Source organism: Odontesthes bonariensis, chromosome 2 (genome assembly GCF_027942865.1).
Source record: "Odontesthes bonariensis isolate fOdoBon6 chromosome 2, fOdoBon6.hap1, whole genome shotgun sequence".
Lineage (NCBI taxonomy): Eukaryota > Metazoa > Chordata > Actinopteri > Atheriniformes > Atherinopsidae > Odontesthes > Odontesthes bonariensis.
The window spans coordinates 826,154-839,646 of NC_134507.1; the positions used below are offsets into that span (position 1 = coordinate 826,154).

The 13,493-nt window shown below is 49.4% G+C and overlaps 1 protein-coding gene and 1 pseudogene across 3 annotated transcripts in view; both read left to right on the top strand.

Annotated features, from left to right (window-relative positions):
• The first annotated feature begins 6,429 nt into the window (after positions 1–6,429).
• ninl (ninein-like) overlaps positions 6,430–13,493 on the top strand; it is a 42,237-nt gene continuing 35,173 nt past the window's right edge. For all 3 annotated transcript variants that reach the window (XM_075473567.1, XM_075473575.1, XM_075473584.1), the window contains exons 1-2: positions 6,430–6,569; positions 8,431–8,642. In XM_075473567.1, the coding sequence (XP_075329682.1) occupies positions 8,460–8,642 (183 nt within the window). In that variant the 5' untranslated portion in view covers positions 6,430–6,569; positions 8,431–8,459. The remainder of the gene's footprint in view (positions 6,570–8,430; positions 8,643–13,493) is intronic.
• LOC142388184 (uncharacterized) lies at positions 9,077–13,444 on the top strand (annotated as a pseudogene).

A 13,493-nucleotide genomic window follows, 5' to 3' on the forward strand; every position in this document is an offset into this window, starting at 1 on the left:
TAATAATAATATATATATATTATAATATAATTATATATATATATATTCAGACTGACTGACAGGAAGTAAAAGTTTAATTTATATTATCGATACATCCTCAGTTTCTTCTGATTTAGTTCGTATTTCAGGTGTTATTTAAAATATTAATCATCTGTAAAATATCTCTCACAGTTAATGTTGTGGTCACGTGATTACTGAGCAGAGTCTGAATTTAACAGCCAGAGCGCCAGCGCCCCCCAGCGGCCGAAGCCTGTACGGCACCATCAAGACCCAAAGAATGAGGCAGAACTGGACCGGAAGTGGTGACTTTGTATGTCCCAAAATAAAAGCTAGACACCGATAAAGTGTTGTTTTCCCCCCATTACTTGAAATATATATATGTATATATGTATATATATATATATATATATATATATATATATGTATGTATATGTATATATATATATATATATATATATATATGTCCTAAAATATCAATAAATCAAATGTAACTCTTTCCTTACAGTAAAAAGTGAAAAACTGATTAGACATTAGATTAAACTGTAGTTTTCAACTGCTCATTTTGCACTTATAACATTTGCACAAATATCATCATAGTACAATATAATGTAAATTATCCATATACCCTATATTTCTTATTGGTTCAGTCTGCTCAGTTAAATTTATTGTTACCTTTATTGTTAAATGTACAAATCTGTTCTTATTTAGTTTACTGATGTTTATTATTATTATTATTATTATTACTATTATTTACCCTACTCTTCATACTGTAGATTTGTATATAGCTAATGTTTATTTCTCTATTTTTTATTCTATTCTATTTGCTTGTTTTTTCTTTAATTGTTTACATATCTTTTATACTGTACGCTGTTGCAACACAATAATTTCCCAAATTGGGATGAATAAAGTACTTATCTATCTATCTATACAGGTACAGAGCAACGAAATGCAGTTCAGCATCTAACCAGAAGTGTAATAAGCAGTGAGTGCATGCAGCATAAATAATGTGGTGTATAAAGGTATGTGCAGGTTGTTTTTATAGCATATGGACAGTATTTATCGTCTATTCACAGGAACTACAGCATGATTTACAATAAAGGAAAAAGGCAGATGATAAGTTCAGTGATATGAGTACAGATGGGGTGAGGATTAAATGGTGCATACATAATAAACAGTAGCTACCTTCGAACTAAATTAGTGCAATATTCTGCACATAGTACTGTGTAAACAGCTTGTTTAAAGTGTGTGTGTGCAGAACAGTCCAGTATTCCAGTGAGTGATTAACAATCAGATTAAATATCCGTCATCTTCCTCTCATTCCATCATTTTACTCTGTATTTATTTCCTTTACATTATATTGATCTATTTATTCCCTCCAAATGACTTATTCCTTTATTCTGATTTCACCATCTATATTTTTTATTTAATTTTTATAATTAATTTTATGAATGTATTATACATGTTATTCCCCCTTTTCATTTTCTCCTCTTATTTATTTCCATATTTTCTTTTTACATTAAATCTGCTTCTTTATGCAAACGGAAAATAAATAGAGGAGCAACAAATAAAAAAATTTAAAAAATGAATATATCTCAATTAAAATGACGAATTCATTTTAATTGAGTGTCAAACTAAATAATAATTCTATAAGTTTTCATTTAATTTAAAAAATGGCAGAATTACCACAAACTTAAATTCATATAGTTTAAAATTAAAGCAGATAATTAGCTTTACTTCTATGTCTATGTGATTAATTTGGCTTGATAATTTGGTTTAATTTGGTTTCCTGTGAGGGTTGGACTCCGTCAGGGCTGCCCTTTGTGACCGATTCTGTTCATAATTTTTATGGACAGAATTTCTAGGCGCAGCCAGGGCGTTGAGGGGGTCCGTTTCGGCGACCTCAGAATCGGGTCTCTGCTCTTTGCGGACGATTTGGTTCTGTCAGCATCGTCGGGCCGTGACCTTCAGCTCTCACTGGAGCGGTTCGCAGCCGAGTGTGAAGTGGCTGGGATGAGAATCAGCGCCTCCAAATCTGAGACCATGGTCTTCGGCCGGAAAAGGGTGGAATGCTCTCTCCGGGTTGGGAATGAGATCCTTCCCCAAGTGGAGGAGTTCAAGTATCTCGGGGTCTTGTTCACGAGTGAGGGACGAATGGAGCAGGAGATTGACAGACGGATCAGTGCGGCGTCTGCAGTGATGCGGGCTCTGCACCGGCCCGTTGTGGTGAAGAAGGAGCTGAGCCAGAAGGCCAAGCTCTCAATTTACCGGTCAATCTATGTTCCTACCCTCACCTATGGTCACGAGCTGTGGGTAGGGACCGAAAGAATGAGTTCCTACCCTCACCTATGGTCACTAGCTGTGGGTAGTGACCGAAAGAGCGAGATCCTACCCTCACCTGTGGCCACGAGCTGTGGGTAGTGACCGAAAGAGCGAGATCCTACCCTCACCTGTGGCCACGAGCTGTGGGTAGTGACCGAAAGAGCGAGATCCTACCCTCACCTGTGGCCACGAGCTGTGGGTAGTGACCGAAAGAGCGAGATCCTACCCTCACCTGTGGCCACGAGCTGTGGGTAGTGACCGAAAGAACGAGATCCTACCCTCACCTATGGTCACGAGCTGTGGGTAGTGACCGAAAGAACGAGATCCTACCCTCACCTATGGCCACGAGCTGTGGGTAGTGACCGAAAGAACGAGATCCTACCCTCACCTATGGCCACGAGCTGTGGGTAGTGACCGAAAGAACGAGATCCTACCCTCACCTATGGTCACGAGCTGTGGGTAGGGACCGAAAGAACGAGTTCCTACCCTCACCTATGGTCACGAGCTGTGGGTAGGGACCGAAAGAACGAGATCCTACCCTCACCTATGGTCACGAGCTGTGGGTAGTGACCGAAAGAACGAGATCTTACCCTCACCCATGGTCACGAGCTGTGGGTAGGGACCGAAAGAACAAGATCCTACCCTCACCTATGGTCACGAGCTGTGGGTAGGGACCGAAAGAATGAGATCCTACCCTCACCTATGGTCACGAGCTGTGGGTAGTGACCGAAAGAACGAGTTCCTACCCTCACCTATGGTCACGAGCTGTGGGTAGGGACCGAAAGAACGAGTTCCTACCCTCACCTATGGTCACGAGCTGTGGGTAGTGACCGAAAGAACGAGATCCTACCCTCACCTGTGGTCACGAGCTGTGGGTAGGGACCGAAAGAACGAGTTCCTACCCTCACCTATGGTCACGAGCTGTGGGTAGTGACCGAAAGAACGAGATCCTACCCTCACCTGTGGTCACGAGCTGTGGGTAGTGACCGAAAGAACGAGATCCTACCCTCACCTGTGGTCACGAGCTGTGGGTAGGGACCGAAAGAACGAGTTCCTACCCTCACTTGTGGTCACGAGCTGTGGGTAGTGACCGAAAGAATGAGATCCTACCCTCACCTGTGGTCACGAGCTGTGGGTAGGGACCGAAAGAACGAGATCCTACCCTCACCTATGGTCACGAGCTGTGGGTAGTGACCGAAAGAACGAGATCCTACCCTCACCTATGGTCACGAGCTGTGGGTAGTGACCGAAAGAACGAGATCCTACCCTCACCTGTGGTCACGAGCTGTGGGTAGGGACCGAAAGAACGAGTTCCTACCCTCACTTGTGGTCACGAGCTGTGGGTAGTGACCGAAAGAACGAGATCCTACCCTCACCTATGGTCACGAGCTGTGGGTAGGGACCGAAAGAACGAGATCCTACCCTCACCTATGGTCACGAGCTGTGGGTAGGGACCGAAAGAACGAGATCCTACCCTCACCTGTGGTCACGAGCTGTGGGTAGGGACCGAAAGAACGAGATCCTACCCTCACCTGTGGTCACGAGCTGTGGGTAGGGACCGAAAGAACGAGTTCCTACCCTCACCTGTGGTCACGAGCTGTGGGTAGGGACCGAAAGAACGAGATCCTACCCTCACCTGTGGTCACGAGCTGTGGGTAGGGACCGAAAGAACGAGATCCTACCCTCATCTGTGGTAACGAGCTGTGGGTAGGGACCGAAAGAACGAGTTCCTACCCTCACCTATGGTCACGAGCTGTGGGTAGGGACCGAAAGAACGAGATCCTACCCACACCTATGGTCACGAGCTGTGGGTAGGGACCGAAAGAACGAGATCCTACCCTCACCTTTGGTCACGAGCTGTGGGTAGGGACCGAAAGAACGAGATCCTACCCTCACCTATGGTCACGAGCTGTGGGTAGGGACCGAAAGAACGAGTTCCTACCCTCACCTATGGTCACGAGCTGTGGGTAGGGACCGAAAGAACGAGATCCTACCCTCACCTATGGTCACGAGCTGTGGGTAGGGACCGAAAGAACGAGATCCTACCCTCACCTATGGTCACGAGCTGTGGGTAGGGACCGAAAGAACGAGATCGCGAATACAAGCGGCCGAAATGAGTTTCCTCCGCAGGGTGTCTAGGTTCTCCCTTAGAGATAGGGTGAGAAGCTCGGTCATCCGGGAGGGGCTCGGAGTAGAACCGCTGCTCCTCTGCATCCAGAGGAGTCAGATGAGGTGGCTCGGGCCTCTGGTTAGGATGCCTCCTGGGGCATCCGGTTAGGATGCCTCCTGGGGCATCCGGTTAGGACGCCTCCTGGACGCCTCCCGTTAGGACGCCTCCTGGACGCCTCCCCGGTGAGGTGTTCCGGGCCCGTCCCACTGGGAGGAGGCCCCGGGGAAGACCCAGGACACGTTGGAGAGACTATGTTTCTCGGCTGGCCTGGGAACGCCTCGCGGTCCCCCCAGAAGAGCTGGAGGAAGTGGCCGGGGACAGGGACGTCTGGGTTTCTCTGCTCAAGCTGCTGCCCCCGCGACCCGATCCCCGGACCATCGGAAGATAATGGATGGATGGATGGATGGATGGATGGATGAATTATATTTTATTTTTGTCACCGATTCTGTTCATAATTTTTATGGACAGAATTTCTAGGCGCAGCCAGGGCATTGAGGGGGTCCGGTTTGGCGACCTCAGAATCGGGTCTCTACTTTTTGCGGACGATTTGGTTCTGTTGGCGTCGTCGGGCCGTGACCTTCAGCTCTCACTGGAGCGGTTCGCAGCCGAGTGTGAAGCGGCTGGGATGACCATCAGCACCTCCAAATCTGAGACCATGGTCTTCGGCCGGAAAAGGGTGGAATGCTCTCTTCGGGTCGGGAATGAGATCCTTCCCCAAGTGGAGGAGTTCAAGTATCTCGGGGTCTTGTTCACGAGTGAGGGACGAATGGAGCAGGAGATTGACAGGCGGATCGGTGCGGCGTCTGCAGTGATGCGGGCTCTGCACTGGCCCGTTGTGGTGAAGAAGGAGCTGAGCCAGAAGGCGAAGCTCTTGATTTACCGGTCAGTCTATGTTCCTACCCTCACCTATGGTCACGAGCTGTGGGTAGTGACCGAAAGAACGAGATCGCGAATACAAGCGGCCGAAATGAGTTTCCTCCGCAGGGTGTCTGGGCTCTCCCTTAGAGATAGGGTGAGAAGCTCGGTCATCCGGGAGGGGCTCGGAGTAGAACCGCTGCTCCTCCGCATCCAGAGGAGTCAGATGAGGTGGCTCGGGCATCTGGTGAGAATGCCTCCTGGACGCCTCCCCGGTGAGGTGTTCTGGGCCCGTCCCACTGGGAGGAGGCCCCGGGGAAGACCCAGGACACGTTGGAGAGACTATGTCTCTCGGCTGGCCTGGGAACGCCTCGGGGTCCCCCCAGAAGAGCTGGAGGAAGTGGCCGGGGACAGGGACGTCTGGGTCTCTTTGCTCAAGCTGCTGCCCCCGCGACCCGATCCCCGGACCAACGGAAGATAATGGATGGATGGATGGATATTTTATTTAATTTTAGTAGCATTTGTCGTCATATAAACATGTTTATTTGGTATTATGGCCGTTTCAGTCCTCCATACCCTGGGTACAGTGACTTTCTACACTCCGATGCTGTTGTGATAACTATGGAAGTTTTTCTGTGCCATCAGAGTTTGAATACGAATTTCTAATATTGAATTTTTACAGCATCAAAATCAGACTTTGAATTAAAACAGTGTAAAAAAAAAATTCAGTGGAAAATAATTCAACTTCAAAAAATTCAACATAAAAAAATTCAACTTAAAAAAATTTGCCATTTGTGTTAGTAAAATTGAGTAATAGATATTACTCAATGTCTATTGAGCTGATCTGATGTTGAGTCTGGTTCTTTTTCCACAGAAATTTTTTCCACTGAATTTTTTGAAGTTGAATTATTTTCCACTGAATTTTTTTTTTCCACTGTTGGTTTTTCCAAATTCAAAGTCTGATTTTGATGCTGTAAAAATTCAATATTAGAAATTCGTATTCAACCTCTGATGGCACAGAAAAACTTCCATCGTTAACCCGCTTTTATTTTGAAAGCTAACCGGAAGTCCCTGGCTGTGGCTCTGCGGCTCGGTCGGTCAGTTTCTCGGCGCCTGCTGCCCCGTTACTTCGTCTCTCTGAGCGTCCGCGGGTTCAGGAGCTGCTTCATGGAGGAAACGCGAGGTTTTACCGGAGAGGAGAGGACCCGAGCTGACTTTTCCCGCGGTAAGACTCGGTAACCGTTACCCGCTGCCGTTACCGGGCAGCCTCTCCGTTAGCTTATCGGGGAAGAAGATGGCGCAGAGAAACTTTTTAGCCGTTTCTTTTTTTGAAAACTTTTACGTGGTCCGTTTGCGCCGCGAGCCCCTTTGTTCCTCCGTTCCCATGGTGAAGCTTCTGCGCAGTGCCGCCCCAAGCCTTTATGGGGCCTTAAGCAGAATTTCATTTGGGGCCCCCCTACCATCACCTCAGCTCCAGATTATTCCACAGGCTACACTGTTCTGTGTGTAACGGACCCACAGTCATTAGCATTATTTGTAATCATCTTACATTATACAGGTGTCATTCTTGTTTTTAACCTTAAAGGGATAGCAAACTCATAAAAATGGTTTAATTAACTTCTACATAAAGAGTGATGTATAAGTATGGCTCATTAATTTAACTATTTGAAAGTAACATCAGCAGGCTGGAGACTGCATTTATAGTAAACACGTTAAATAGTTTCATTTCTTTCAGATGTGCAATGGTGTGCAAAATGTTCAAAATCCAAATACAAAATGGAATCAAATGACATTCACATTATCTTACAGAAAAATAAAGTTGTAATCAAAATTAAATACTTAAATAATAAATACAATACTTAAATAATTTTGCCCAACGGTGGCAGCAGCCAACAGGAGGCATAAATTAACCTTGTATTAGTATTTTGTCAAAAAAAAAAAAAAATTTTCTGGTGTAATACAATTTCGTTTAAATTATTCAATGTTATTTTAATTTCATGTATATATTTACTTTTTTATCACAACGTCTCGGTGCTCTCCGGGGCCCCCTGGTGGCGTGGGGGCCCTAAGCGACCGCGTAGTTGGCATATGCCTTGGGCCGGCTCTGCGAGAGTTCGGCCGAAGAAAACCCTCCATGTGCCGCGGTTCTGGTTCTGGACTCACCGAGTCCACGTTCAGGGCTTCTGATCACTTTTATTGATCAGCTGTTTGGTACTTTAACATCATCAGGAACAGAAAGGATAACTTTACTTATTATTATAAATTATTTAATTATAAATAATTATGATTACAATTAATTGAATTCCAATTGGCATGAATTGGACTTTATTATCTAAGTGCCTTGAGATGACATTTGTTGTATTTGGCGCTATATAAATAACAATGAATTGAATTGACAACATTTTCCACAAAGAGCTGAAAAACACTGAAAAAAATTCGAAAACATTTCGAATAATAAATATCTAAAAAACAAAAATAAGAAATAAAACAAGCAGATCTGCAACACTTTGAATAATTATATCATATTTAGACTTGTTATTACAGACTTTAATTCAGTTTTAATACATTTAATGAAAAACGTAACGACGACCATAATCCTAAATAAATTCAAAAATATATAAATGGCGAAATAAAAACGTTTATATGATTAAAAAATATGCCAAAATAATCGTATAGAATGTGAAAGAAATCCAATTTTCTGCTTTACTTATAAACCACGTTCATTTAAACTTTACATTTGTTAATTTAATTCTTCTGTTTTTATTTCTCATTTGCATAAAGAAGCAGGAATGTAAAAGAAAACATGGAAATAAAGAGAGAAAATGCAGCAGAAAGTAAATCATCTATTAATAAAATAAGTTTGATCCAAATAAGATAAATAAATAAATAATCTGGAGGGAGTGAATAGATCGATGAGGTGTTACAAAGAGGTTCTTTCTGAGAACGGACGAGTCGGATCAGATTATTAAACTACAGGGTTTAAAAGTTTTAAATGTCCTGAGGTTCTAACGGCGTGCTTCCTTATTTTATTTTATTTTAATTTTAAAGTTAATTTTAATTTTTTTAACGGCGTGCTTCCTGCGCAGGTGTTGTGGTGGCAGCGTGATGCGCGGTGATGGAGGAGGAGGAGCACAGCCGCTACATCGCTCAGCTGAAAGCCGAGTTCGACAGCTGCGACACCACGGCAACCGGCTTCCTGGACCGAGACGAGCTGACGGCGCTCTGCGGGAAGCTGCAGCTGGACGCACATCTGCCGCTGCTGCTGGACACGCTGCTGGGAGAGCGCACATACGGCCGGGTAACACACCGACCCACAACCAGACCCACAACCTGACCCACAACCGACCCACAACCTGACCCACAACCAGACCCACAACCAGACCCACAACCAGACCCACAACCAGACCCACAACCAGACCCACAACCAGACCCACAACCTGACCCACAACCTGTAGACCAGACCCACAACCAGACCCACAACCAGACCCACAACCAGACCCACAACCTGACCCACAACCTGTAGACCAGACCCACAACCAGACCCACAACCAGACCCACAACCTGAGCCACAACCTGACCCACAACCAGACCCACAACCTGACCCACAACCTGTAGACCAGACCCACAACCTGACCCACAACCTGTAGACCTGACCCACAACCTGACCCACAACCAGACCCACAACCTGACCCACAACCTGACCCACAACCAGACCCACAACCAGACCCACAACCAGACCCACAACCAGACCCACAACCTGACCCACAACCTGACCCACAACCTGACCCACAACCTGACCCACAACCAGACCCACAACCAGACCCACAACCTGAGCCACAACCTGACCCACAACCAGACCCACAACCTGACCCACAACCTGTAGACCAGACCCACAACCAGACCCACAACCTGTAGACCAGACCCACAACCTGACCCACAACCTGACCCACAACCAGACCCACAACCTGACCCACAACCTGACCCACAACCAGACCCACAACCTGACCCACAACCTGTAGACCAGACCCACAACCTGACCCACAACCTGACCCACAACCAGACCCACAACCTGACCCACAACCTGTAGACCAGACCCACAACCTGACCCACAACCTGACCCACAACCTGACCCACAACCAGACCCACAACCTGACCCACAACCTGACCCACAACCAGACCCACAACCTGACCCACAACCTGTAGACCAGACCCACAACCTGACCCACAACCTGACCCACAACCAGACCCACAACCTGACCCACAACCAGACCCACAACCAGACCCACAACCTGACCCACAACCAGACCCACAACCTGACCCACAACCAGACCCACAACCAGACCCACAACCAGACCCACAACCTGACCCACAACCAGACCCACAACCTGACCCACAACCAGACCCACAACCTGACCCACAACCTGACCCACAACCAGACCCACAACCAGACCCACAACCAGACCCACAACCAAATCCACAACCAGACCCACAACCAGACCCACAACCTGACCCACAACCAGACCCACAACCTGACCCACAACCAGACCCACAACCTGACCCACAACCTGACCCACAACCAGACCCACAACCTGACCCACAACCTGACCCACAACCTGACCCACAACCAGACCCACAACCTGACCCACAACCAGACCCACAACCAGACCCACAACCTGACCCACAACCTGACCCACAACCAGACCCACAACCAGACCCACAACCAGACCCACAACCTGACCCACAACCAGACCCACAACCAGACCCACAACCTGACCCACAACCTGACCCACAACCTGACCCACAACCAGACCCACAACCTGACCCACAACCTGACCCACAACCAGACCCACAACCTGACCCACAACCAGACCCACAACCAGACCCACAACCTGACCCACAACCAGACCCACAACCTGACCCACAACCAGACCCACAACCAGACCCACAACCTGACCCACAACCAGACCCACAACCAGACCCACAACCTGACCCACAACCAGACCCACAACCTGACCCACAACCAGACCCACAACCAGACCCACAACCTGACCCACAACCAGACCCACAACCTGACCCACAACCTGACCCACAACCTGACCCACAACCTGTAGACCTGACCCACAACCTGACCCACAACCAGATCCACAACCTGACCCACAACCAGACCCACAACCAGACCCACAACCTGACCCACAACCTGACCCACAACCTGACCCACAACCAGACCCACAACCAGACCCACAACCTGACCCACAACCTGACCCACAACCAGACCCACAACCAGACCCACAACCACACCCACAACCTGACCCACAACCAGACCCACAACCAGACCCACAACCTGACCCACAACCTGACCCACAACCAGACCCACAACCAGACCCACAACCACACCCACAACCTGACCCACAACCAGACCCACAACCAGACCCACAACCAGACCCACAACCAGACCCACAACCTGACCCACAACCTGACCCACAACCAGACCCACAACCAGACCCACAACCAGACCCACAACCTGACCCACAACCACACCCACAACCTGACCCACAACCACACCCACAACCAGACCCACAACCTGACCCACAACCACACCCACAACCAGACCCACAACCTGATCCACAACCAGACCCACAACCAGACCCACAACCACACCCACAACCACACCCACAACCAGACCCACAACCAGACCCACAACCTGACCCACAACCAGACCCACAACCAGACCCACAACCTGACCCACAACCACACCCACAACCTGACCCACAACCACACCCACAACCTGAGCCACAACCAGACCCACAACCTGACCCACAACCAGACCCACAACCACACCCACAACCACACCCACAACCTGACCCACAACCACACCCACAACCAGACCCACAACCACACCCACAACCACACCCACAACCAGACCCACAACCAGACCCACAACCTGACCCACAACCAGACCCACAACCAGACCCACAACCTGACCCACAACCACACCCACAACCTGACCCACAACCACACCCACAACCAGACCCACAACCTGACCCACAACCAGACCCACAACCACACCCACAACCACACCCACAACCTGACCCACAACCACACCCACAACCAGACCCACAACCAGACCCACAACCTGACCCACAACCACACCCACAACCTGACCCACAACCACACCCACAACCAGACCCACAACCTGATCCACAACCAGACCCACAACCAGACCCACAACCACACCCACAACCTGACCCACAACCACACCCACAACCTGACCCACAACCACACCCACAACCTGACCCACAACCTGACCCACAACCAGACCCACAACCTGACCCACAACCAGACCCACAACCTGATCCACAACCAGACCCACAACCAGACCCACAACCTGACCCACAACCTGACCCACAACCACACCCACAACCAGACCCACAACCTGACCCACAACCAGACCCACAACCAGACCCACAACCACACCCACAACCTGACCCACAACCAGACCCACAACCTGACCCACAACCAGACCCACAACCTGACCCACAACCTGACCCACAACCAGACCCACAACCAGACCCACAACCAGATCCACAACCAGACCCACAACCAGACCCACAACCAGACCCACAACCTGACCCACAACCTGACCCACAACCTGACCCACACCCACAACCAGACCCACAACCTGACCCACAACCAGACCCACAACCAGACCCACAACCACACCCACAACCTGACCCACAACCAGACCCACAACCTGACCCACAACCAGACCCACAACCAGACCCACAACCAGATCCACAACCAGACCCACAACCTGACCCACAACCTGACCCACAACCACACCCACAACCTGACCCACAACCTGACCCACAACCTGACCCACAACCAGACCCACAACCAGACCCACAACCTGACCCACAACCACACCCACAACCTGACCCACAACCTGACCCACAACCTGACCCACAACCAGACCCACAACCAGACCCACAACCACACCCACAACCTGACCCACAACCTGACCCACAACCTGACCCACAACCAGACCCACAACCAGATCCACAACCAGACCCACAACCTGAGCCACAACCAGACCCACAACCAGACCCACAACCTGAGCCACAACCTGACCCACAACCTGACCCACAACCACACCCACAACCAGACCCACAACCAGATCCACAACCAGACCCACAACCTGAGCCACAACCAGACCCACAACCAGATCCACAACCAGACCCACAACCTGAGCCACAACCAGACCCACAACCAGACCCACAACCAGACCCACAACCTGAGCCACAACCAGACCCACAACCAGACCCACAACCAGATCCACAACCAGACCCACAATCTGACCCACAACCTGACCCACAACCTGACCCACAACCTGACCCACAACCTGACCCACAACCTGTAGACCAGACCCACAACCTGTAGACCAGACCCACAACCTGTAGACCAGACCCACAACCAGACCCACAACCAGACCCACAACCTGACCCACAACCTGTAGACCAGACCCACAACCTGTAGACCAGACCCACAACCTGTAGACCAGACCCACAACCAGACCCACAACCAGACCCACAACCAGACCCACAACCTGACCCACAACCAGACCCACAACCTGACCCATAACCAGACCCACAACCAGACCCACAACCTGACCCACAACCAGACCCACAACCTGACCCACAACCAGACCCACAACCTGACCCACAACCAGACCCACAACCAGACCCACAACCTGACCCACAACCAGACCCACAACCAGACCCACAACCTGACCCACAACCAGACCCACAACCTGACCCACAACCAGACCCACAACCAGACCCACAACCAGACCCACAACCAGACCCACAACCTGACCCACAACCAGATCCACAACCAGACCCACAACCAGACCCACAACCAGACCCACAACCTGACCCACAACCTGACCCACAACCTGTAGACCAGACCCACAACCTGTAGACCAGACCCACAACCTGTAGACCAGACCCACAACCAGACCCACAACCAGACCCACAACCAGACCCACAACCAGACCCACAACCAGATCCACAACCAGACCCACAACCAGACCCACAACCAGAGCGTAGACCGACTCCCGGCCCTGTTGTGTCACATTTGTTTACCTGTGTTT